Source organism: Mastigoproctus giganteus, chromosome 9 (genome assembly GCF_048544385.1).
Source record: "Mastigoproctus giganteus isolate SK-2022 chromosome 9, ASM4854438v1, whole genome shotgun sequence".
NCBI classification, from domain to species: Eukaryota; Metazoa; Arthropoda; class Arachnida; order Uropygi; family Thelyphonidae; genus Mastigoproctus; species Mastigoproctus giganteus.
This window is the reverse complement of record NC_143583.1, coordinates 110378711-110405369: the sequence shown is the minus strand read 5'-3', so window position 1 is coordinate 110405369 and position 26659 is coordinate 110378711. Positions and strand designations below refer to the sequence as shown.

At 36.4% G+C, this 26659-nt stretch overlaps 1 protein-coding gene across 2 annotated transcripts in view; it reads left to right on the top strand.

The window, feature by feature from the left end:
- IleRS (Isoleucyl-tRNA synthetase) overlaps window positions 1-26659 on the top strand; it is a 430056-nt gene that overhangs the window by 319930 nt on the left and 83467 nt on the right. For both annotated transcript variants that reach the window (XM_090381523.1, XM_090381522.1), the window contains exons 24-25: window positions 18025-18108; window positions 21314-21448. In XM_090381523.1, coding sequence (XP_090237649.1) covers window positions 18025-18108; window positions 21314-21448 — 219 coding nt within the window. The remainder of the gene's footprint in view (window positions 1-18024; window positions 18109-21313; window positions 21449-26659) is intronic.

Here is a 26659-nt window from a genome sequence, read left to right as displayed (position 1 = left end):
AGAAATATAAAAAATGTAAGTGTATATAAGCTGTTCTAGGCGGCGTGAGCTCAACCTGGATAAAGCTTAGGATAATAAATAATAATAATTATGAATAATAAAATTAAAATTAAGTAGAGAAAATGGATTTGAATTTGAATAGCGATAAAATGAATTATTGATAATATGAATTATGGATCAGGGACACTGCAAGAGCAAAGGTACCCTACAACCATAATGCATATATAAAATTATTTTTAAAGTTATGTGTAGAATGTAGTAGGTATAAATCTATAATATAACTAATGCTAATAATGAAAATACCGTGTACCCTGGGAGCAATATATGTTGATTAAAGGGGGAAGAACGGAAAAGAAAAATGTTACGTTATAAACAAAGTGCGAATTTTGAAAAAAACGACCAAGGTAGAAATAGCAGATTTTTGAAAAGAACGACCAAGGTAGAAATAGCATTGCAGTATTTTTCATAATTTCTGTGTCTTCTTCAGAGGTCATCCACCCAAATTATGAAAAAGAACAGCAATACTCTTACTTCTGTTTCTGACATGTTCTGTATGTCAAAAAACATACAGAACATGTCAGAAACAGAAGTAAGAGTATTGCTGTTCTTTTTCATAATTTGGGTGGATGACCTCTGAAGAAGACACAGAAATTATGAAAAATACTGCAATGCTATTTCTACCTTGGTCGTTCTTTTCAAAAATCTGCTATTTCTACCTTGGTCGTTCTTTTCAAAATTTACATTTTTTCAAAATTCGCACTTTGTTTATAACGTTACATTTTTCTTTTCCGTTCTTCCCCCTTTAATCAACATATATCGCTCCCAGGGTACACGGTATTTTCATTATTAGCATTAGTTATATTATAGATTTATACCTACTACATTCTACACATAACTTTAAAAATAATTTTATATATATATATATATATATATATATATATATATCCAATAATTCAAAATAAAACAAAATAAAAACATAAGCCAGTAGTATGGCAAAACTGTAGAGCGAAAAATAAACATAAAAATAATGTAAAATAAAATAAACCAAACAGGAACGGGAAAGTAAAGGTAATAAGACATAAACAGTAGCTGATTGTCCCCTATATAATTTAGCACTTTAAATCCAATTAATAAAACCAATGTCAAATTTACAATAATGCCAATTATAATGATTTAGCGGTACCCCCCTCGAAGATACCAGTTCCAAAAAACGTGAAATATCACCAAAAAGGGTTAAAAGAACTACTAAAAGCAAAACAAAATATCAAAATAATAGACTGACCATCATGCCCCATATTGACAGAGGACCACGAGGCCAATAATGGTCATGGAATCGCTGCATTTCAATCACCATACAAATCGTCTCAAAGGCGAAAAGATCGAAGAACCTAACCACCCATTCCTTCTCCGATCGATCCACCAATGCAAAGGATTTGCATGGTGATGGTCCTTATGCAGCGAGAAATAATTTATAGAACAGACAGCACTCTAGATCAGAGCCACACCACTGACATAATGTAAGCTTAACCAGCTTATATAAAGGAAAGGAAGGAATAGATGGCGGCACAGGCGCTGCTTATTTAGCATATCAACCCACTACTACCACTGATTTACGTTTAAATAATGGCTTAAAGTTTAAAATAAGAAAATAAATAAATAAATAAATATTAAGCTGTCATTAGAGGCAGCAAAATGCACATCCTCCACATGAAGCCCCAATATATCCGATAATTCAAAATAAAACAAAATAAAAACATAAGCCAGTAGTATGGCAAAAATGTAGCGCATTCCATGACCATTATTGGCCTCATGGTCCTCTGTCGATATGGGGCATGATGGTCAGTCTATTATTTTGATATTTTGTTTTGCTTTTAGTAGTTCTTTTAACCCTTTTTGGTGATATTTCACGTTTTTCGGAACTGGTACCTTCGGGGGGGGGGGGGTACCGCTAAATCATTCTAATTGGCATTATTGTAAATTTGACATTGGTTTTATTAATTGGATTTAAAGTGCTAAATTATATAGGGGACAATCAGCTACTGTTTATGTCTTATTACCTTTACTTTCCCATTCCTGTTTGGTTTATTTTATTTTACATTATTTTTATGTTTATTTTTCGCTCTACATTTTTGCCATACTACTGGCTTATGTTTTTGTTTTGTTTTATTTTGAATTATCGGATATATTGGGGCTTCGTGTGGAGGATGTGCATTTTGCTGCCTCTAATGACAGCTTAATATTTATTTATTTATTTATTTATTTTCTTATTTTAAACTTTAAGCCATTATTTAAATATATATATATATATATATATATATATATATTATGTAAGGTAAAAGTTAGGCAAAAGTGATAAAAATAAATAAATATGGCTATGTAGCTATCATTAGAGGCAGCAAATGCACATCCTCCACATGATGCCTAATTATATCTGATAATTAAAATAAATATGATATTTAAAATAAAAACATCAGCCAGTAGTATTTCACGGTGATATTTCACGTCTTTTGGAAATGGTACCTTCGAGGGGGGTTCCGCTAAATTATGTATAATTGGCATTATTTTAAATTTACATCATGTTTTATTAATTGGGTTTAATGACTTAATTGACTAAATTATATAGGGGATTATCGACTACCTTTTGTCCTACTACCGCTACTTTCCCTTCCCTGTTTGTTTATTTTATATTATTTTACGTTTTGTTTCGCTCTGCATTATTGCCGTACTACTGGTTGATGTTTTTATTTTAAATATCATATTTATTTTAATTATCAGATATATATATATATATATATATATATACCAATGAGGGTCCAGACAGTAAATGAGACACCCTGTATGTATATATACAGTCACACACATATATATATATCCAAGTATGTAAAAAGTAAATAGGATAGTTAATTTATATCTATTTTGTAATATTATTTCTAATATATAATATTAATTCGTCACAGATCCGATTAATGCCATCAAAAAATGATTAAACATTATATCCATCTGTATATTATTTGAGTTAAGTTAATGGTGGTAAGTTATAATGATTTAGCGGTTTAAAATGAAATGAAAGCTAGTAAGATAGCTTCTCAAGAAAAACCAAAAACCTATCCGGGTGCCCAACGTAACCTGGAAAAAAAAAAATATATATGCCAAAAATAAAGCAAAGAAAATCTTGCATATCTATATATATATATATATAAATATATAAATAAATATATATATATATATATATATATATATATATATATATATATATATACACACATACACATATATATATATATATACATATGTGTGTGACTGTATATATACATACAGGGTGTCTCATTTACTGTCTGGACCATCCTTGTCTCATCTGGGCTTTGAATTCGTTGGCTAGAAACGTTTTCCTTGCAGCTCCTTCTAACTTAGAAAATTTTAAAAAAATCACAGAATGCAAGGGAAGGGTAGGGCAAGGCTATAGGACTGATGAGGAATACATTTGGCATTAATGCTGGCTAAGTACTTGATGATGGTAGCAATTGAGGTCTCGCATTGTCATGATGTAGCATCTACCCACCTGCGTGAAGTTGTGGTCGTTTGCAACAATTGTGCCCAAAAGTGTGCAGTAGAGTTCAATAGTAAGAGCCCATAACAGTCATATGACATGGCACAATATGCTGGTAAACCATTCCTTGAATGACAAAAAAAGAGATGAACATAATCTTTTCTGTCAACTTTTGCTTTTTTCGATGTTGGTGAAGTTTTAGTGAGCTTCATTGCTTACTCTCTGAATCGAAATGATGAAGCTGTGCCTCATTTGCCATTAACACCTTGTGCAATACCTTATCAATAACCATCCGTTGCAAACCTCCATATGAACTTGCTGTTGCTCAGCGTGAGTAGTCTTGGAACTCAACATTCAAACATGTGTCATATGCAAATGGTCATAGAGAATATCGTGCATGCTTCCTATGCTGCATTCATAGATTAGTTATAATTATTAAAACAAGTGTTAACTTGTAAAATTTTCTATGTTCCAAAGTTTAATTTAAAGGAAGAATACATACAGAAAATTATACAAATTTAAAGAATTTTTAATTTAGCTATATAATTATTATTGATTTTCTACATACCTTAAATACAATCAAACTTGGTTATAACAAGCATCAAGGGACCAACAAAATTTCCTCGTTATAACCATTACTCACTATATCAGTGATGAGTTAAATCTACCTCCTAAATAGTGTGGGTGCGCTGCTGTGTAACAACTTTCAATATTTAGCTGTACGCCTGTTCTGCACACTTTGCCAAATTGTTTCCAGCAGCTGGCACAATACATGCATATATCTTTCCTTTTTCATAGTGGCCCCTTGAAGAATGAACTTAGTGCACAAATACCTGATAAGGGGGAAACCCCTTAAAATATTGCTTTCCCTTTTGATCTGTCTTGCCAAGAATGTTTTGATCGTGGTAAATAATGTGATGTCCATATTGATGATTCACGCTTTATGGTTTATAGAGAAAACATCAAGTTTCATCTCCAGTGACAATGCACTCTGAGAACAATGGGTTGCTAGAAAATGAGACACTCCAAATTATCATCTACTCATTGGTTTTAGTGTCAATAAGCATCCAAGTCACCACCTGCTGAGCAACCTGCACATATTCAAATTATTGCTTAAAATTCCTCAACTTGAAATGTTTAAAGCTCTGCAAGTTTATTAATGGTCCATAGAATGGTTCTGATGCCCAGGTTGCCTAGGTGTTTAAATTTTTTAGGTGTATGAGCAGTTAAAGGTCTTCCAAGACAGTCATCATTTGCCAAACTTTCTTTTCTCTCTTGGAATCAGCATTGCCATTCAAACATGGTAGAAATAGATAGAAAATCTTTACAGTGTTTCAGAAGCAAATTTCTGTAAGCACAGGCAAAATCTGATGTTTGTGCAATATTCAAAATCTGACATTTTTCACACTCATAAATCCTGATAAAAAAAAAAAAAAAAAAAAAGTACTTCGAACCCACACAGCAATAAAGCTTCTACATACGTGTTGGTAGAAACTTGCAATTGGACAATAGCAAATTGTACTGCATTTATTGACTGTAGCACTGTGTACCCAGGCTATAAACATCTTGACTGTACTACATGTATTACAAATAGTCAACAAATGACATATTAAGACTTAAGGTTTCGGGAAGATAAATCTTGTTCAAGGTCACTTCCTGTATTCTAAATTGCTTCAGACTTGCTCACAAAGTCCTTTGAGGTTCCACTTTTGCTCCTTATTGAATTCACTTACTGGTACATTTTTCTATCATAACTTTCGTGTGATTTCGCCAAATTGTCTGCCACACCATTTTGCTTTCCAGGGATGTCTTCAATCTTGAGATCAAATTCTTGTAACTCTTAACACTTGAGTATATATTAATTTTTCTCCGTCATCATATGAATAAAAAATGGAGGCTTATCTGAACTCATGATGATGATCTGTCCCAACACTTGTTTTAACTAGTGGATAAAAAATAAATTTCTGTTGATCCTTTAGACCACAAAGTCCACAAGTCTACATATTCATTGTGACTCTATACATATTGAATTAAGGAAAGCCTGATTATTATTAATTTATTATTTCTGGCACCACCACCATTCACAACAAACCATGCACTTCTTGTGACAGCAGAATGGTTTCAAAGTTGCAACCTACTTCTGGCTCACTAGCAAACCACAACAGACCCACAAGGAGCTAATGCCTCCTTTTCTATATGGTATACAACAGGTTGATCTCATTCAACTTTCTGCTGAGGTAAGTTTAACAAGTTTCAGTTCAGGATCCATCTGCACCAAATGACAGCACCAACAGCTCTGGAAACTGCATCACTGGATAAGTTGATGTCTTGACCTATTCTGTGGTCTACATGCAAAGTACACTCTAGAATAGGGCATGTTTCCTATAATCATCAAATCCTTCAGTGTCAGAAGCATACTGACCATGTTGACTTTGTCCCCAGAAAAATTTGTTACCGTAGGTATGAAACTGTAGGTTCACTTCAGAGTAGATGAGTTTTGGACTTGAAATCTTGGATCATCCCCCATATTCACCAGATCTAGCACCACTGTACTTTCACCTATTTCCTCATTTAAAAAAAATACATGGCTGGCATCCATTTTCCCACTTACAGTGGTGTCATTGCTGCAGTGGATGCATTCTTGGAAGCTCAAGAGAAAACTTTCTTACAGTTAGAATCAATGCATTGCAGCATTAATAGCAAAAGTGTATGGACTGTGTGATAACTAACATATTACCAGACTCCTGAAATAAACCTTTTGTATACAGCCTCTGAACTTTTTAAATTCCCCTTGCACTTATTTTCTCTATAAGAATAAAAAATGCTGCTCCAAATAGGGAGAATTGCTCTTATTCTGGCTTCTTTAGTTAAGTTGGTCCTATCTGTCTTCATGGCACCTCCGTAGCCAGGTGGGAAGGAGCAGCAGTGCATAGCACATGCTTCTTGATTAGACCGGGGTTCGAGCCCTTCACCACCAAATACGGAGGATGCGGAAAGGTCAGGGAATGACCGCCGCATATCCCAGAGCAATATGGCCTTAGTTGCTAATGCTCCTAAAAACCAAAAAAAAAAAAAAAATCTGTCTTCATTGGAGAGTGAATTAAGGGTATTTTATACTGCCATACATTAATGGATTTATCACTTAATGCATTGACCACATTTTATATATATGTATATACACTGTGCTGCCACTTTATTAAGTACACCTACCTAGTAGTGTGTTGAGCCTCCTTTAGCCTTCAAAACAGCCTGAATTTGTCTAGGCATGGATTGAACAGGATGCTGAAGATGTTGTGCAGGAATGGAGTACCATGTAGACATGAGTGTATCACACAGTTCCTTGAGGTTATGGAAACAAGCTGTGCTAAGAATAATCCTCAAAAACCCTGAAAAACTTCATACTGATCGCAAAAAATATTGACCAATAGCCCTACTCCCTGTACTAGGGAAAATATATGAAAGACTAATATATAGCAGATTAGCTCAATATTACACAGAAGCAGGTTTGCATTTCAACAATCAGTACGGTTTTAAGCAGGGCAATTCTACGGAGGATGCCATGCACCACCTACTGACAATAGTTAAAAACACAGAGGAGAAATATATGCTGGCAATCTCCATTGACTTTGCTGGGGCATTTGACTCACTCTGGTGGCCTAGTGTCCTTAGGAGACTTCGCCAGGCAAATGCCCCACAAAACCTCTATAAGGTAATAAACAGCTACCTTATAGACAGAAGTGTCTCAGTACGCACAAGGTTCCAGGAATCGACACGCCCTGTGAATAAAGGCTGCCCGCAGGGTTCAATCCTTGGCCCTTTCTTTTGGAACATTGTTCTGGACGAATTTCTGGCCTTGGATCTGGGCCCCGTGGAAAGCCTGGCCTTTGCAGATGACATGATTTTCCTTGTAAAAGTTAACTCACGAGTGGTTGTAGAGCAAAGATCAAATGCCGCCCTCTTGCAGCTGCAGGAGTGGGCACAAATGCACATGCTCAAAAATCACCTGAAAAAACCAAACAAATACTTCTAAAAGGCAATTTGGACATAAGAAGACGTCCACAAATCAAAATTAACACAACCACTATAAAAATGGTAACAGAACTAAAATATCTTGGAGTGGTCTTTGCTTTAAAATTAACTTTTTATCCCCATTTGATCTACTTGGCGAAGAAAGTGAGAAATTATGCAGGTATGATTGCCAGGATCAGTCGAGCAGACTGGGGACTCAAAAGAAAGACCCTGGCAATCATATACCATGCAATGTTCCTACCTGTTATCACCTATGGAGCCGGTGCGTAGTTCATCCGCTCGGCCATAGTAAGAAATAGGAATAAATTAGAATCAATACAAAGGACAATACTACTCACTATTACCAGAGCATGTCTCACAGTAAGCACACCTGCACTACAGTTGCTGGCCGGAACTCTCCCACTTTACCTGGAAGTAGCCAAAAGAGGCTTATATTATAGATTTAAAAAGGGCATACCCACAGAATTTCTGGGGATAGCCCTTGACACAGCCAACACCTTCAATGATGAAAGAAAAAGAATAGCCACAAAACTCCACAAGCTACGGCAAACAAAGTGGGAGCAGGAAACCAGAGGTCTGGTTACCAAATGGTTTCTGCCACGGGTGTCAATGGTTAGCCCAAAGCCACCTAAATGGTATGCCCCTGGACTTTTTACAACATTTATATTGACAGGTCACGGCTCCCTAAAGGCGAAACTAACCTCCCTAGGCCTGACCGATGACCCAAACTGCACCTGTGGCGAAAATGAAGACTGGGCACACATTCTATATGAATGTATAATATATGACATCCCCAGAACAGAGCTAATAGCACAGATTGGTCCCCTTCCCAGGGGAGAAGAACATCTGTTCATCATAGAAGAGCAAAACTATAAAGCTTTTACATCTTTCACACAGAAAGTACTCGAAAAGCGCAGAGCAATGCAAAGAATGGCAATTCAGCACCCCCAGCAATTAAACAATAATCAATAGTAAAATTGCCCAAGTTTCCCACCACGCCCAGACAATGACTTAAAAACTGTCAGGATAGCAGTATTCTGCACCCTGACAGAAACCTGACATGACAAACCTTCCCAGGACTACCCTGCCATGTGTAGGAACCTGGGGCCCCATGCCAAATAAGTAACCACGTAGGGGAGGGAGATGTACAGGGAGCAGATTAGCTGAAAAATATCAGTAGGCTAGTAGCAAAGGATGCAATGTAGAATGAATGAATGAGAATGAAAGACAATGAATAGACTGAGAACTGAGTGAACTAGGAATTATGGTAAAAGGGAATAAATGGCAGTTTTGGTGAAAGAAAGAGTGACCTAGCGTGAAGGAAAGAGAGAGTGAATGGGAATGAGTGGAAGAGCAAATGTAATTGGCCGAAAGAATACAAAGTTAAAAATAACTTACATTACTTTATATATACTGTACCAACAAACATTTACTCTGCATTCTCCCCTGGCCTGCAAAAAAAAAAAAAAAAAACTTGTGGCTAGGCCTGCACCACAGCTGAAGAATAACAGTAAGTTGAGGTGCCCAGAGAGTGCAGTGCAGAAAGTAAGAGTTGAATAAATGAGATGAGAGCTAGAAGAATGAATAAAAGTGTAAGTGTGTGAGAAAAAGAACACAAACCATAAATGCTACAGTTAAGTACACACTAACCCTAGTTTTAATTAGTATTTAAATTTACACTACACATCATTGCATCCCCTCCTGGTGTGTGAGAAAAAGATGAATGAGTTATATATATATATATATATATAAAAACTTGGGAAAAAAATTATATAATAATAAAAATAAATAATAATAAAAATAAATAATAATAAAAAAAAAGAATGCAAGTAGAGTGAGAATGCAGATTATGAATGAAGTAAATGTGTGTCTCTCCCACCCCCTTGCCTGGTGGGTTCCCCACTGCCAGCTAACATATCCCACCCCCGGAGCGGGATGGGCAGCTGGACCTTCATACCAGATTCGACACTCCTTGGACATGACACCGACGAAGACATTCTGCGGCTTTGCTGCCAACGGCGATCTGAACTGGGTACTCTAACCTGGTTCCCTTTAAAACCCCATCCCCAGGCAGTGGAGGGAGGAGACGGATCTCTGTCTCTTCTCCTCCCTGCCTACCCCCCATACTTTGCCTGGTGGGCTCATCTCCACTGACCTCTTTGGGGATGCCTACTCTATCATCCCTATTCTTCTATCTGTTTCCCCTCCAGTCTTCAGTCTCCCTCCCTCTCACTATCGACTGAGTACACCCTTAACAATGCCGCCAAATTCTAATCAACGTCTAAATTCTACCGGTTTCCTGTAAATCTCTAAGACAACTCACACTATTAGCTAACGTATAGCCTCACAAGTCTAAATTTAATAACATCAAAATTTTGCCCGACCTATTTGGCCTTTAACACATCTCTTTAGCATTCAGCCCCAACCAGCGATTTCCTAACAGCAATCCCATTAAGCATTAATGTCAAACGCAATTTTTTTTTTTGAAATAGGTCCTAGCCACTGAAATCCCAGGAAACTAGGTGGCAGGACCTGCCAGAGCAATTTGTTGTGATACTGGATACACCCGGCTAGCCTCCACGTGGCAGGGTATGGGCAACGTCGGGGCCCCACTAGGGGCCTGGCGGCCAATAAGCCGGATAAACAATGGGCACAACATATCACACTGCACAGACACGGCCCACACACTTTCAAGTCTCTGGCTTGACAGTGTACTGTCCTCGATATATAGGCGCCTCTGTAGCCAGGTGGGAAGGAGCAGCAGTGCGTAGCACACGCTTCTTGATTAGACCGGGGTTCGAGCCTGTCACCACCAAATATGGAGGATGCAGAAAGGTCAGGGAATGACCACCGCATATCCCGGAGCAATATGGCCTTAGTTGCTAATGCTCCTAAAAACCAAATAACAAACAAACGTCCTCGATACAGCGAAACACACGCGGAGGAGAGAAATCCCAGGTGCCATCCGACACGAACATACCTTATAGTTCCTTGAGGTTTGACAGAGGTGTAGGCTTGCAGCGAACAGCCCTTTCCAGCTCATCCCAAAGGTTTTCAATAGGATTGAGATCTGCAGACTGTGCAGGCCACTGCAGCAAAGAAAAGTCATTGTCACATTCCTGGAACCATTCCATAGTGATTCGAGCTTTGTGCACCGCCACATTATCCTGCTGGAAGTAACTATCTGACTGAGAATAAACTGTCAATGTGAACAGATGCACTTGGTCAGTAACGATGATTAGGTACAATGTGGCATTCAGGTGTGAATCTATGGGTATCAATGGACCCAACATGTGCCAAGAAAACATTCCCCACACCATAACACTGTCCCCACCACATTGCACAGTAGTTGTCAGACATGATGGGTTCATGGATTCATGTTGTTTTTGCCAAATTCTGAGCCTTCCATCAACATGATGCACCAGGAACTTTGACTCATCAGACCAAGCAACTGTTTTCCAATCCTTGATAGTCCAGTGCAGGTGTTGCTGTGCCCACAGGAGGTGTGCTCTCTTGTTCTTCATTGATAACAAAGGTACGCAATGTGGCCATCGGCTGTTGTAGCCCATCCGCGACAAAGTGCGACTAGTGGTCCATTTCGATATTTTGTTCTGCGCACCAAGGTTGTATTCTGACGTGATGTACGACAATGTGGCCCATCTGTTTGCTTGCACAATTCTAGCCATCCTCCTCTGACCTCTCATCAGCAAGCGATTTTCTTCCACAGGAGTGCCATTGAGAGAATGTTTTCTGTTTGTTGCACCACCCTTGAAACTGTGGTGCGTGAAAAGTTCAGGAGAACTGCCATTTCAGAGATGCTTTGTCCAGCATGTTTTGCACCTACTACCATGCCATGTCATGTTCAAAATCCGTTAGATCACTCCTTTTCTCCATTCTTGCTACGTTTTGTACACTTAACTGGTACTAGAAAGGTTGTTCTGCTGTATTTATATCCACAACTGTGGTCATGTGACTTTCAATGTTGTGGGACAAACCATTTGTGTGCACAGCAGGGGTGTACCTAATAAAGTGACAGCACAGTGTGTATATATATATATGTGTGTGTATATAAAATGTGGTCAATGTGTATTACTACCAATTGCAATGTATCTTTGTTGCAAGCAGTAGTAATTATTTACTTTACATTGATGACTGATGCAACACCCATAACAGCAGTAATGCTAGGATTTTAACTTACCATTTGATATCAGCCTCTTATAATACCACAGTGCTTTTAGTAATGCATTCTGAAAATCTACTGTATAGGTCTTCTAAGGTTGCCAACAAACATTTCCTTATCACTCTCCAATGAAACCCATCACGATTGTCCATTAATGGACAGAATTGTCTCCTCTGTGGGATATACCACACACCCTACTTACATTATTTCACACTAGGTGCAGTATTTTTGATCTTGCACTGTGGATTATACCCTAGGTTACTAACAGCTACATCACTGTGAAGGTGCAAGCAAGGAATTAGCTGTTGCAGAATGACCAGACTTTGCTACTTTTTTTTTTTTATTGCAAGTGACTAAAATTTTCATATACAGCAAATTGATGTGGACCCAAAATAAAGGTAAGTAGAGAAAATATGTAACTAAAATAGTTTGAAATTGAAATTAGGAAACACTCAAACCACAAAATAGTTGTAGCAAATTAATGATTTTAATAGGGTTATTGATAAGGAATGGTGCTATTTTCCCCCTGTAAACCTAACCAGCCCTATTTTAAAATGTTTTATATTATAAAGTATTTAAGGGCAAAGGCCTCATGCTACGAGGTAGAATGACTAATATGTAGGTTAGTGCAAATGCATCATTTTAACATAGCTATCTACCAAAGTAGTTAAATTAATTAAATTGGCATCGTTTTGGTTATATCTCATATTGTGACTGCCTTCATAAAGAGTTGCCATGGTATTGTACTACCTCGAATAAATAACACTTCACCAGTGGAGAAGACTATTGTTATTTATTCGAGGTAGTACAATACCATGGCAACTCATTGTGAAGGCAGTCACAATATGAGATATAACCAAAATGATGCCAATTTAATTAATTAATTTACTTTAGTAGATAGCTATGTTAAAATGATGCATTTGCACTAACCTACATATTATGTCTCTTTGAGTAAAGAACCAGGAATTTGCTCCTTCAAAGATGGGTATTGCTTTAGTCTTTCCCTTTTCTTTTGAGGTAAGGCTGATTATGGGACAGAATTGCACCTTGCTTTGTCTATAATCCTCTGACAGCATTAATTTTCTGTACCTATTTCGTAATTTAATTTCAGTAACTTTAGCAATACGACCCCATTTCCACCCTGTAGTAAATATTACTTTGGATATAGACGTAACAGTCTAATAATCCTTCCCTTTTATTTGTTTGTTTTCTTCTGTCCCATTTCCAGTTTAGTTTGAATGCTTATATCCACCACTTGGATTTTTCATTGTTTTAATTAATTCCGTCACTTGGTTTATATTAGTAAATTAATTAATTGGATTAGTCATTTAAATTTAATTCTGTTTATTATGATTTAATATCAGTTTTGATTTACATATTTGTTTTAATTTGTTGACACCTAAATTTGCATTTTGTTCGTTATGTTTCCTTATTTAATGCAAGAGGGCAGTAGCCATTGTGTATTTTGTGTTTAGTTGGTTCATCATTTCTCTGTGTGATGGGCATATTGTGACACCCATTTATATTCTATTGTGATAGTGATCAATGTTTGAAATGTGACCTTTTTGAAGCTCATTCATGGGTGCTGATATCTCTTTGAAGAGAGAGAGAGAGAGAGAGAGAGAGAGAGTGCTTGTAAGCTCCATGTGTCTATTTTGTGGTGATTTGTATTATATAAATAACACTCATCATTTTGTGTAGGTGTGTTTCTTTGGGCGAGGAGTTGCATATTCACTCCTAAAGGTGGCTGTTGCTTTAGTCTTTCTCTTCTCTTGTCTTATTTATGTTTTTATAATTTTATTTTTATTTTACTTTGAAATACTTTGAAATGGACATGCAGGACAGAAGAATGTCTTGCCTTATCTATAACCTATTTAATAGCATTAATTTGCTGTAACTATTTTCATGATTTAAGTGTTTCCTAATTCCAATTTCAATAGCTTAGTTTTATAACTATGTTTCCTCCTTCCCTCCCCTCCCCATAATAAACGTTACTTAGAAAAGCCTTAATTAGCTATGGTGGGTCAGTTTACATCTTATAATCTGCAATATCTCCGCATGGTCCAGAAATTTCTAATTTGGCACTGACCATCTCTAAAGATTGCCAGACAGGAATTCAAATGTACAAGAGCCAATAGCCTTGAAGCCCTACTGAACGTCTCTGATCTAATGTGTAAGTAGATATACAGACTTTGCTACAACCATTCAGTGAGTAGCAGTTATTAAATTGTTTGATAATAACAGCTTGATGGTTTAATCTTAATCAATACTTATGTATATGTTTGGTGACGAATACAGGAATCCCTCAATTAGCGCAGGTTCAATTACCGCGAGACTCGAATTAGTGCAGTTTATAATTAGCTACCAATTTTCGATTAGCGCGGTATTTAGGCTTGGCCTAGGCCTAAAGAAACTGAAGCTGGTGATGCTACGAATGTAAATACACTGCTAAAGTATGCATAACATTATAGAACATTATAGAAATATATCGCTTGTTTTCTTAGTGAGTGCGCAGCTCTGTTCGCGAAAGGGAGTTACTGTTTATTTTGCATCAGGTCATACCTTCTCCATCGAGAAGGAAAAATAAACAAAAACAAATGCAAGAAACAGTGTGGGAAGCTGGTTTGTTTTTCTACCATAAAATAAATAAAAAGAAACAGATTATTTCAAACTTGTATTGTTACAACAATTGAAATATTTTCTAACATTATGCACTCTGAAGTATAACACCGGCCACACCACATTTATTACGTACATGCAGATCAGTTGCTTTCAGTTGTTCTTGCGTTGCATGTTGTTGTGCAGACTTAACTCCTGCCATTACGTGTTGTTTACATTAATTACTGTGCATACTAATTAATTACATTAATTTCTATTAAATTTTTTTATATATTATGTAATTATTAACTATGGATAAAAGGAAAAGTGCATCTGATAGTACCTCTGGTAAAAAGAAAAGAAAAGTGATAACGTTAGATGAAAAAATTAAGTCATTAAAAAAATTTGAAAAAGGTGATAGTAAAATACAAATTTCTCAACATCTTGGAATGCCTGAATCAACAGTTCTCACAATTTTAAGTAAAGCAATGCATATAAGGAAAAAGGTAAGCTTTCTTCATCGTCAGCACGCACACAAACCCCAAGAAATGGAAGTGTTATGATGATTGAGATGGAATGTCTTTTAGCCATTTGGATAAAAGACTGCAATCAAAAAAGAATTCCAATATGCATAATGACCATAAAAACAAAAGCCTTGAGTATTTTTGCAATGTTAAAGGAAAAGTCAACAATAGGAAACTTGGGTAGAGTGGTAACTGAAGAAAATGTTCAAGCAAGTTCTTCAAAAGAAAAAGTGATTGAAGTGGAAACGGAAGAAAATTTCACTGCCAATAAAGGCTGGTTTGAACGTTTGAAGAAAAGAACAGAACTGCATAATATTGCGTTGACTGGAGAAGCGGCAAGTGCAGATAAAGATGCAGCCATGAAATATCCCGAAATTTTAAAGAAAATTGTTGATGATGGCGGCTACACAGCTCAACAAATATTTAATGTTGATGAAACAGGCCTTTTTTGCAAACGAATGACAAAAAAACCTTTCTAGCAAAAAAGAAAAGACTCAACCAGGCTATAAAGTTTCCAAAGATAGAATAACACTTTTATTGGGAGGCAATGCAGAAGGCGATTTGAAATTAAAACCCATTCTTATCTATAGAAATGAAACTCCCAGATCTTTCGGTAAAGCTTTTAATAAAGCAAGCCTACCTGTTGTTTAGCACTCTAATAAAAAAGCTTGAGTCAGAAAGCTTTATTTGAAGAGTGGTTCACTAGCTATATTTGTCCGAAAGTTAAGGCCTACTGTGAAGAAAATAATCTTGCATTCAAAATTTTATTAATTTTAGACAATGCCCCGGGCCACCCATCAGTACTTTCTGATTTGTGTGAAAACGTGAAAGTTATTTTTTTTTTACCTCTAAATATGACATGTCTTTTAAGGCCTATTATTTATGCAGAATGTTTGCACAAGCAATTGAAGCAACAACTAGAGATGGTGCAGTTTCTTTAGTTGAATTTTGGAGAAATTACATCAGGAAAGCAATTGACAATATTCATGAGTCATGGTCTGAATAATGTGAGAGTAGTTTGGAAGCATGTTTTGCCACCTTGTGCAAATTATTTCTGTAGTTTCACTCATGTCAACACTGCTATTGACGAAATAGCAAATATTGGAAGAGATCTAGGCTTTGATGAAATCAACAACAGTGATGTTCGCGAATTGCTGGAATCACATTCAGAACAATTAAGTGATTCTGACCTCCTTAATACTGATGAACAACGAGCATACTCAGATATATGAGGTTCCACAGCAGACATCCCAAGAGACTCTCTCTTCTCGCCATTGAACATTGTAGAGGCGAATGCTGTGGAGTCAACAACATGCTAGTTGGACACTGGAGGACTAGAAATGCCCTAGTTAAATGAGTCCAAATACCTGGTGCAACGCACTGACATATGCTTCCGTGTGTGGCACAAGCAACACAAGTCCATGGACCCATTCGTGCATGGTGCCTACTGTCCAGGTAGGTGGTGGTGGTTGCATAATACGGGGCATGTTTTGCCTTCAAGAACTAGGACCCCTGGTGCATATGGACCAACGTTTCACTGGTGAGGTCTACCAACAGCCCTTAGAAGACCATGTGCTCCCTGCCATGTTGCCTTTTTTTTGTGGACACTAATAATGAGACAATAATGTGGCATGTCATTAGGCCCACACTGTGCACAAGTAGTTTGAGGATATCACCCATCTTGATTAGCCTCCAAATTTGCCTGACCTCACTCCAATTGAACACCTCTGGGATGTTTTGGAATGGAAAGTGAGGTGTATGAATGCACTGCCATCATCCATTCCATACTGTGGAAAGCCTTGCAGACAGCATGGCTGCAAATACCTACAGACATCTTCAGACATCTGGTGGAGCCACTGCCTGGGTGAATAATGGCTGTTATCTGTGCGAACAGTGGCCCAAATGGTAATCGGTAGGTGGTCATAATTCAGTGATCACTCAGTGTATAATACAGTTTTTTTAAGCATATGTTTATATTTCTGGATTATATTTCAATTTAAGCATTAAATATAACCATATGCATCTCCATATTCATTTCCACATTCAAGAATGCATTGATTTCTCAAACGATCATGACCAAAAGTCAGCCATCGGGGCCTGGGATTCTTGCATTAGAGATGATGCTGTTTGCCAGTCAAGACAATGGTGTCATCCCTAGTGCTTATCATCTGCAGGAGGATGCTTTGGACTTTAAACAAGGAGCAGATTGGTGATGCCATTTGTGTAAAAAATATTAGTATCATGAGTCAACCTGTAATCAGAATATCTCATTACCCAAAATGAGATATTCATTTTTAATGTGAGCATAAGCCCAAGATTTGAGCTACATTAGTTGTCATCATCAAAGGGACCAGAATAATCTCAAAGATTGAAATTGAATACAGAGGTTAATATGATTTTCAAATTATGAAGGATGACTACTACTACTACTAAAAAGAAAAAGAAATGAGTAATTGCTAATAGTCTAATTCAGTTAAAATGAAATGAAATTGGATCCTGGAGCATTAAGCAGATCACTCTTATATCTCAGTTGTATTCCCAACCAGAAATGTGCACTTCTACATGAAACATATTTTCATATTTTACCAAAAATTGGCAAAAGCAGTAAGACTGCAAAATAATCAGTCTCTCTCTCATCAATCCTGCTGAAACAGGGATATGCATTTTTAGATGATAGCCTGTATTGTTTTTGCCTGCATTGGTCTGATGAGCTTAATATGCTTGATTGACTGCCGCCTGAATTGAAATTTTTCTAAAACATCATTTCTTAGTTTCAAATAGTTCAGCCCAGCTTTTTGTAGTATGATTACCCTTAGGATTAATTGTACATAATATGGGAAATTTACAAACATATCTGTTAATAACAGAATCACTGCTGAAATACAGTTGTGCTGAATCCAATTTTGCTTATCATCACTGGCAAACTCCAGTTTGCCAAGTGATGATAGGCAAAATTGATCCAGTGACTATGGATCAGTACCTGTTATAAAAAAAATGGGAGGTACTTTTGCATTGTGTGTACACATTTATAAAAGTGATATGGCTTTATGTGAACGTCATGTCATCTTCCTTTATTCAATTAAAAATTATGATATGCTATTGGCCATATTACTAAAATACCAAATGATATTTCTTTCCTTTTCTAGTATCCCCTTCCTGAGCTTGTTGTTATTCAGAAAGAACAGGATTATCTGGATGATGTATTGTCCCTTCAAAAATATATTATTGAAGTAAGTTGAAATTTGCTATAACTTGATTAGATTTTCCTCACATTGAATCCCAGCAAATTTTTGTGTATGTCTGTGTTTATCTGTCTGTGTGCATACTGTAACCATACTAGTCAACAAGTTGATTACTATGGTTATAAGCTGTTACATGTTACACCTATCGTGTTGGTAGATAACTGTTTTTGTGATGAGCATCACTCAAAATGTTATCTACCTCAAAAATAAAGAAACAACATTATTTTTTTTTTCTCAAAAATATATACAGTGGTACCTTGGATTACGAGTAACTTGGTATGCGAGTGTTTTGCAAGACGAGCAAAAATTTTTAATAAATTTTAACTTGATAAACGAGCGAGGTCTTGCAATACGAGTACAGTCAGTCCTCGTATAACACGTGTTTACACTACACGAATTCGATCATACACGATTTATAAATAGGGGAACGATATCTTATATAACACGAACCGAATTCGCTTATGCACGAAGCGCCTTTGTGTTTACAAGAAATGGCAGTCGAACGCAGAATCACCCCAACCGAACGCAACCCGATAGGAATGAAGAGAAGATTTTGAAAATGTATTTATGGTTTTTTATATCAGTGAAGGGGAAACACATTTCACCATAATAACGTAAAAACCAACACAATTCCAGCTATCGGTATAATCGCAAATGCAATTAGATCGAGTTTACTACCAGTTTATAACAGATTCCACTCGCAAGAAACTAGAAATTGTTTTTATTGTTTTATGGTAGTAACCCCTAGAAATGTGCTTTAGTAAAATGTGAGGTGTTAATAGAGTTGTCTCTGCCTTTACGGTGTTGTTTATTCAGTTGCTACACGCGCAGCTTTGTTTATGTGTATCAAGCGTGCCTCCTCGTTTTGTAATTGTGCTTTATTCCCTAAAAATGAGTAAAATAATTAAAAGGTGCGAAAAGGAAGCATCCTGGCGAAGACACTGCAGATTCAGAGAAAAAAAAAAAAACAATATCGATAAACAGAGGCGGACTGGGTCAAAAATTCTTACCCGGGAAAATTTATAGTGGCCTCATACTACGGTTTATGGCCAAAATCACACCGGCCTCCGGCCCACCGGGCTACACGCGTGCAGCTTTGTTTATGTGTATCAAGCGTGCCTCGTCGTTTTGTAATAGTGCGAGCGATGAATCTGATTTCCGTGAAATCCTGAAAAGGAGGCAAAAGCAAGTGTCATTGGAAAGATTCCTTGTTAAAGTCGCACAAAAAGAAAAAATGAACAGATAGCAGTGATTCCGTTAGAGACAGTGAAAGTCGTCCTACCCAATAATTAATAAATTCGATTGCTTTATGTATATTAAATTTAAATATTAAAAATATAAAAAGGTATGTATTTTGTATTAATCATTTTACAGTATATGAATATTTTTGAGTTTTGGAACAAATCATCTGGGTTTCCATTATTTCTTATGGGGAAATTCGCTTTGATATACGAGTGCTTTGGATTACGAGCACGTTTCCGGAACGAATTATGCTCGCAAACCAAGGTACCACTGTATTATGTATACCCTACATATCATCCATTTTGTGGACAAAGATAGGAAATACTTGGGGTTGGGGGGGGTTCTGTTCTGATCTTTGAAAAGAAGCTGGTCCACTTGATATCGATGGGTCGACTGTTGATGATCCTAACAAACTGAATGAATATTTTGCATCGACATTCACACATGAGGAGTTATTCAGCAAGGGGAATGCCAGAGGTGTATTCAACTCTGGCAGTAAGCTAGAGAATCTTGTAATAACTGAGAGTAAAGTGGAGGAGAAATTGTTGAAGATAAATACAAGAAAGGCACCTGGGGTGGATGGGATCTATCCAGTTATATTAAAGGAGGCAGCAAAGGAAGTAAGCAAACCCTTAGCCATAATTATGAGAGCTTCCTTGGACTCGGGGGAAGTACCCATGGACTGGAGATGTGCAAATGTGACCCCAATTCACAAAGGAGGATCAAAGGGCGACACAAGTAATTATAGACCTGTTAGTTTAACTTCTGTTCCTGGAAAATTAATGGAGGCATTGGTGTTGTTGTTGTTTTGGTTTTTAGGAGCATTAGCAACTAAGGCCATGTTGCTCCGAGAATATGCGGTGGTCAATCCCTGACCTTTCCGCATCCTCCGTATTTGGTGGTGACGGGCTCGAACCCCGGTGTAATCAAGAAGCGCGTGCTACGCACTGCTGCTCCTTCCCACCTGGCTACAGAGGCGCCTTAATGGAGGCACTGGTTAAAGAAGCACTGCAGGATCATCTAGACGAGACTTCAGTTATAGCTCAGACACAGCATGGTTTTGTTAAGGGGAAGTCTTGCCTAACCAATTTAATTGGATACTATGATGCAGTCACAAAAGAACTGGATGCAGGGAATAACTTTGATATTATATACTTGGATCTTAGAGAAAGGCTTTTGATACTGTTGCACATGGAAGACTGCTGCACAAATTGGAGCACTGTGGCATTGGAGACAAATTGCTGCTATGGATAAAGGGATGGTTGAGGGGGAGAAGACAGAGAGTGGTAATATATGGACACTGCTCATTGTGGACTAATGTTATTAGTGGTGTCCCTCAGGGTTCAGTATTGGGTCCATTATTGTTTTCTGTATTTATAAATGATATTGATGATGGTATATCAAGCTTAATGTCCAAGTTTGCAGACGATATGAAGGTTGGCAGGGTTGTCAAGGACACTACTGACACTATGCTACTGCAACAGGATCTGGAAAGGTTGAGCAGATGGGCTGAGAGGTGGCAAATGAAGTTTAACATTGACAAATGTAAAGTACTACATATGGGAAACAGCAACAGTTTTATTGTAAAACAGATTTTATAATAAAAATAATTCCATTTGTAGCGAAACACTCCTATTTATTCAATGCCAAATTCTTAACTGACATGATTCTTTCATATATTTTTTCTGAAAATTGCAATCTATAGAAATCTGGGTTCACTGTTATGTTCAGTTTCAATAAATTATGATGTATAAAAATATAATCTTTCTTTTGACTTCACAAAGCTCATCCTGTCTATGGTAGTAGTATAGATTTCGACAAAGTTTACAGTTTTATGATCACCATTGAAAATAACAATAATAGAAAAGGATGGTGGTAATTTTGTATTTATTAATTTTTTTATGTTGAACAATGGAATGTGTTTAATGGAATGTGTTTTATTTGAATTTAGGAACTTAATGTGAGAACCATTTTTGTAACAACAGAAAAAGAAAGATATGGTGTTAAACTTCGTGCAGATCCAGATATAAAAGCACTAGGAATTAGGCTTCGCGCTGCCTCAAAGGCAGTGGTTCAAGCTATAAAAGTAAGTATAGGCCATGAAAATTGATGGCTATTTTCAAGAATGTTTTAAGCCTATTAGCTATTGTTAAGTTGGGAGTAAAATCAATACTGATTCTAGTAGTCATTAAGAAAAAGTATGAATATAAGTTCATAAAATAACTAATTATATTACATGTATTACATTATCAATACATAAATGGTACATAAAATCAATACTAAATTTTTGGGTTTAGTTCAAATTACTAGCAATCAAAATACCAAAAATCAAAATAACATTCAAAATATCAGTGGCTCAAAATGCCTACATAGTCAAAATGCTAACAGCTCAAAACACACCAACACTTCAAAAGCCAAAAGGGTCAGAACACTAAATTGTTAAAAAAACAGTTACTATTCAAAATAACAACTTTTCAAAACTCCAGCTAGTCAAAATGCCAACCATTATTAATAATTTAAACAAAATTTCTGATCACGTTTTTTGACAAGTGACAAAATTTTTCAGTTTTTCAAGGACAAAATTTTCGTCAGAATGCTCTCCTTGAAAAACCAATGAAACCATCAGTATAAGACACCATAGGATAACAGCAACTGGCAAACTTATCACCAGCATTATTACATAATTACATCACTTCACACGCATTCACAAAACCACCACTGTGGAATTCCCCCACCCAAGAAAGAAATTCTGTCTCCTTCCAGTGGCAATATAATCATTCATGCCATTTCTTAGTTAGGTGTGGGGGTATAGGACAATACCCAAAATGAGATATTCAGCAACTTGATGTTGACCTTTTACAATTGTCAAAGAGCTGGGATTGACTTCAGCTACAACTCATTACTGATCTTCCAACTTTTCCTCCCTTTTGCTCATTCCTCATCAATTATGGAAATTCACTGTATCCCCCCCCACACACACCTTCCCAATGCTGAACTTGGCACATTGTGGCCTAAGTTGCCAATGTGCTGTAAAACATTACCCCATCATCACTCTCCCTATGCTATAATATGATAATAATCATGTTATAGTCCTGATAGTGATCGTTATTCCCAGCCAGAGTATTCTTTTTTGCAGATAGGAATGATTTCTCTGGACTTTTGTATGGGATATTGTGAACTGGAGCCCCAACACAAGGTAACTTTTTTATGCAACTTACTGGGTCCCCCCCTCTCTCTGTAATCAAAGGGCTTGAGGTACAGCAGCATCACCACCTGCACTATAAGATGATATCCTACTGGTTTTATCCTTTGGTTGTGAACAACTAAAAGATGCCCTGAACTAGTCAGTTGGCATTTCCTATGGCATTCTGACCATTTGGTGTTTTCATCAGATGGTATTTGGACCTTTTGTCATTTTGATCAATTGGCATTTAGACTGTCACTGTTTTGACACTGTCAGCATTGTGATTGTTTTGGTGTTTTGAACTCTCCAGCATTTTGACCCACTTGGCATTTGATTGTTGGCATATAGGGTGTTGATGCTTTGGGTGGCAGTATGATTGCCTCCCAAGCTTTCAAATGCTGAGTGCTTTACTTTATCAGTTGAGGTATGATCTGTTACTGGTCTTCTCTTTATAACATTATTAACTCACAAAATACAAATCATATGCATAATGTAAAATGGAATCAGTTGTTGAACACTGTAGAACTTCGCATAGACTACCAAGACTGGTATAGACTACAAGTTAAATCACACATTAATCATCAGACATAGTATTATCACTCATGAACATTGGAACTTTTTAAAGCAGTTGTATTATTATTTTAATTCTATTTCTGTGTTATTTACTGTGACTAACAACAAGTATATATTTATAGATAACATAAAAAGTTGACAAACAGCAGACTCCTCAAGCTGTACACCCATTAAGCATACACCATTTCACCAAAAGAAAATCTCAGAAATAGTTTGGAGTGGTATTCTTTATTCTGTATAAACAGGAAAAATATGATATCATAACTATTCACTAAGTTTATAGTTAGATATGGCAAAAAATGTATCAGGATATTTTATTCTATTCTGCAAGGGGTATGAAGAACACTTAGATGTGGTGTTTTTCAGAGGTATTCTGGGGCCAGTTTTATTTATCCTATATGGAAAGAAAAGGAATAATTTGATGGTAGGTTTTTGTACATTCCTGATCTTGACTAAGTGAAAGGCAATTCAGCTTTAATACTAACCCATTTAAGAACACTGAATTCAGTAGGGAGAAGGCTAAGATTAGTTTCAGCAGAAGTTGACCAAATTATGGAACCATATAACAATAACAGGATACAGTTGAGTTTTATTATATTTTACTATTGTGAAAGAGTCAGATGTATATTAAATTTTGGCTTAAATTTCATGTGTATTTTCAGAGATTTAGTCCTAAAATTTCAGTCCTAGAATGTGTTTTTAAATGAAAATTTAGAATCAAAGTAAACTCAAGATTTCTTGTTTACTGGAAATTTTTGAACAAGAGCATTTCCTATAACAGGAATAAACTGAAGTGGGGCAGATTGCCTCGATATTGAAAGATATACAGATTTTTTGTGGGTGTAGAACAAGGCCAAAGGAGAGCAGAAAATTACAGATTTTTTTTAAACAATCATTAATACATCTAAAAGATATTTCTTGGCTAAATGCCTAAGAGTATGAAGGAGTTTACTTATGCATGGGAACACACATCATTTCTACTACCAAGGTAGTTTTAATGCATCATTTTAATTATATCTCATATTGTGAATACCTTCACAACGAGTTGCATGGTATTGCACTAACTTGAATAAGAAATGCTTCACAAACTATGGAGGAAACTATTGTTACTTATTTTGGCGCAAACCACCACCCAGGCAGCACCGTTTCGAAACTTATTGGCTTCTCATTAGTGGATGGGCAGGTACCTTGTTGTTGCAGTAGTGATAACCCAATTACAAGTATTTTATTATTTTCTAAAAATGTGATTAAAAAGATATGAAAAACAGCTCTAATTTAGTAATATTTCTAATATCCCTGACTTTATTTGAAGAATATAAAGCACTCAAACTTACGTTTGGTTTAATTTTGTTTATTTTCAATTTTGGAAACATGTACATAATGGAGTCAAACATTTGTGGTTTGTATACTCTTACCAAGAATGACTTCAGTTTTACAAATTACAGTATCTAGAAACCAGTCATCTGCGAGATCTAATTAAGGCATTTAAGGATTTGAATGGATTGAGTAAATGGTAATGACATCCTTCCTCTTGCTTAGACAACACACATGAGAGACATAAATTTAAATTGAGGAAGGATGGTTTCAGAATAGAGCTGTGGAAATTTCTTTCAGCTAGCAAGTACTTTATTATTGAAACAAAGTTCTGCCTGGTGTTGGGAAGTGGATTTGAATAATTTGAAGAAAACACTAGACAAATTCTTGGGGGCAGGCAGACAGGTAATGTGAGAGATGTCTTTCTTTCTGGTTTTTTTTTTTTTTCTCTCCTCTCCCTGTATTATCAGATCAAGAGTAAAGATGCCATTTTAAAGCCTTATACAAGTAAATTAGGTTACCACATAGGTGACTAGTTTCCAGAGATTGCAATTTACAGAATCTAAGTCATGGTAAAAACATCTTTTTGTGCCTCAGCTAATTTTGTTACTCTTCTATGCATACTTTCCAACAGGTCTATGTTCTTCTTAAAATGAAATTTGCAAACCCATATGCAGATTACAGATATCGCCTAACCAATTCTTTGTACAATGGAATAATCACCCTGATTGAGACAATCTTAATTTCTGTAATTTTTCAGTAATAAAAGTTTCATTGATGTAGGTTTTTTTTTTTGTCATATTTTCTTTATGAATTGAATATAATATAGGAGTTGAAGGGCAGTCTTCCATGTTCAGATAACTTGATATACTAAGAATGAAAGAACACTGCCCTGTGTGAGTTATAAATAATTTAATGAATAGCAGTTGTTTTATTACTAATGTTTATTTTCATTTATTATTATTTAGCCTGTATGCAAAAAATTGGAAACTTCAATAAATCATTTATAATTCATATATGAATCATAAATAATTCTTTCCAATAAAAATTTACAAAAATTTTCATTCCTAATATATCATGCATATAGAATGATTGATATGAAATATCATTATTGTTAATGCAGCTGTTCCCCAGCATAAAAATGAAGTACCATCCAATAATGTACAGTTTAATGAATAATTTGTAGAGCATCAAACAATAAAGAATGTTTCAAATGAAAAATAAATAACACTTTCCTTATAAAATGGTGGTCGTGAGTGAGTACATGGTTAATTATAAGTCCTTTGTTGAGTGTGTGCATACTCAAGGGCCTTTAATAATCATGACTTAACTGAGAGTGGATGGTTTAAAATGAGGACAGACAGGACTTTCTGTCAGTTTACCATAACTGTGATGTTTATCTAATAACAAGATCCTTATCATCCTGTATTATCCCAGAGGAAAGGACTTCATTAAAAGTTATCTCATTAAAGCAATCAATAGGAACAGAGAGAAAAGAGAGAGAGAGAGAGAGAGAGAGAGAGAGAGAGAGAGAGAGAGAGAGAGAGAGAGAGAGAGTCATCTCTTCCACATGGCTGACTCAACAAACAGCATCACTCTGATTCTCATTTCCCATCAATGAGTGTTTCTGTTGGCATACTAGCAGTAAAAGGATAAACACCATTCTCACATCTGCTCTGTTATTTGTCAACATTCCATGTCCTTAATGGGAACTTAGTTGGCATAATCTATACCATCACAATCCATCTCCTACTTGTTTGGAGTAGTCTGGGTTCAGTGACTGGAGGAATTTCTGAAGTCCTCTTCAATCTCAGTTGCAGTTAGCTGATATCAGGCAGAGGGAATAGAATTTTTCCCCATGAGTTATTCCAGGTTTTTTTACCAGTGAACAATGTACAACGGGCCCATGAACACTCACTTCTGCTGAGAGATATATATTTATAGACATCCCATAAATATATATACCAGCTCACTCAAGTGCCATAAGGCCGACCGGGCTAGCCGGGTGGATAAAGTGCTTGCCTGGCAACCCAAAGGTCGCGGGTTCGAATCCTGCCTTGGGCTTGGATCAGAGTAGAAAATACAAAATTAAAAAAAAAAAAAAAAACCTTGGCAAGTGCATTATGGCCACAGGAGCCAATGCGCCAACAACTAACAAAAAAGAAAAAAGTACCATCAAATACTAATCTCTGCCCCACATCTTTCCATATTCTCCATGATAGGCTA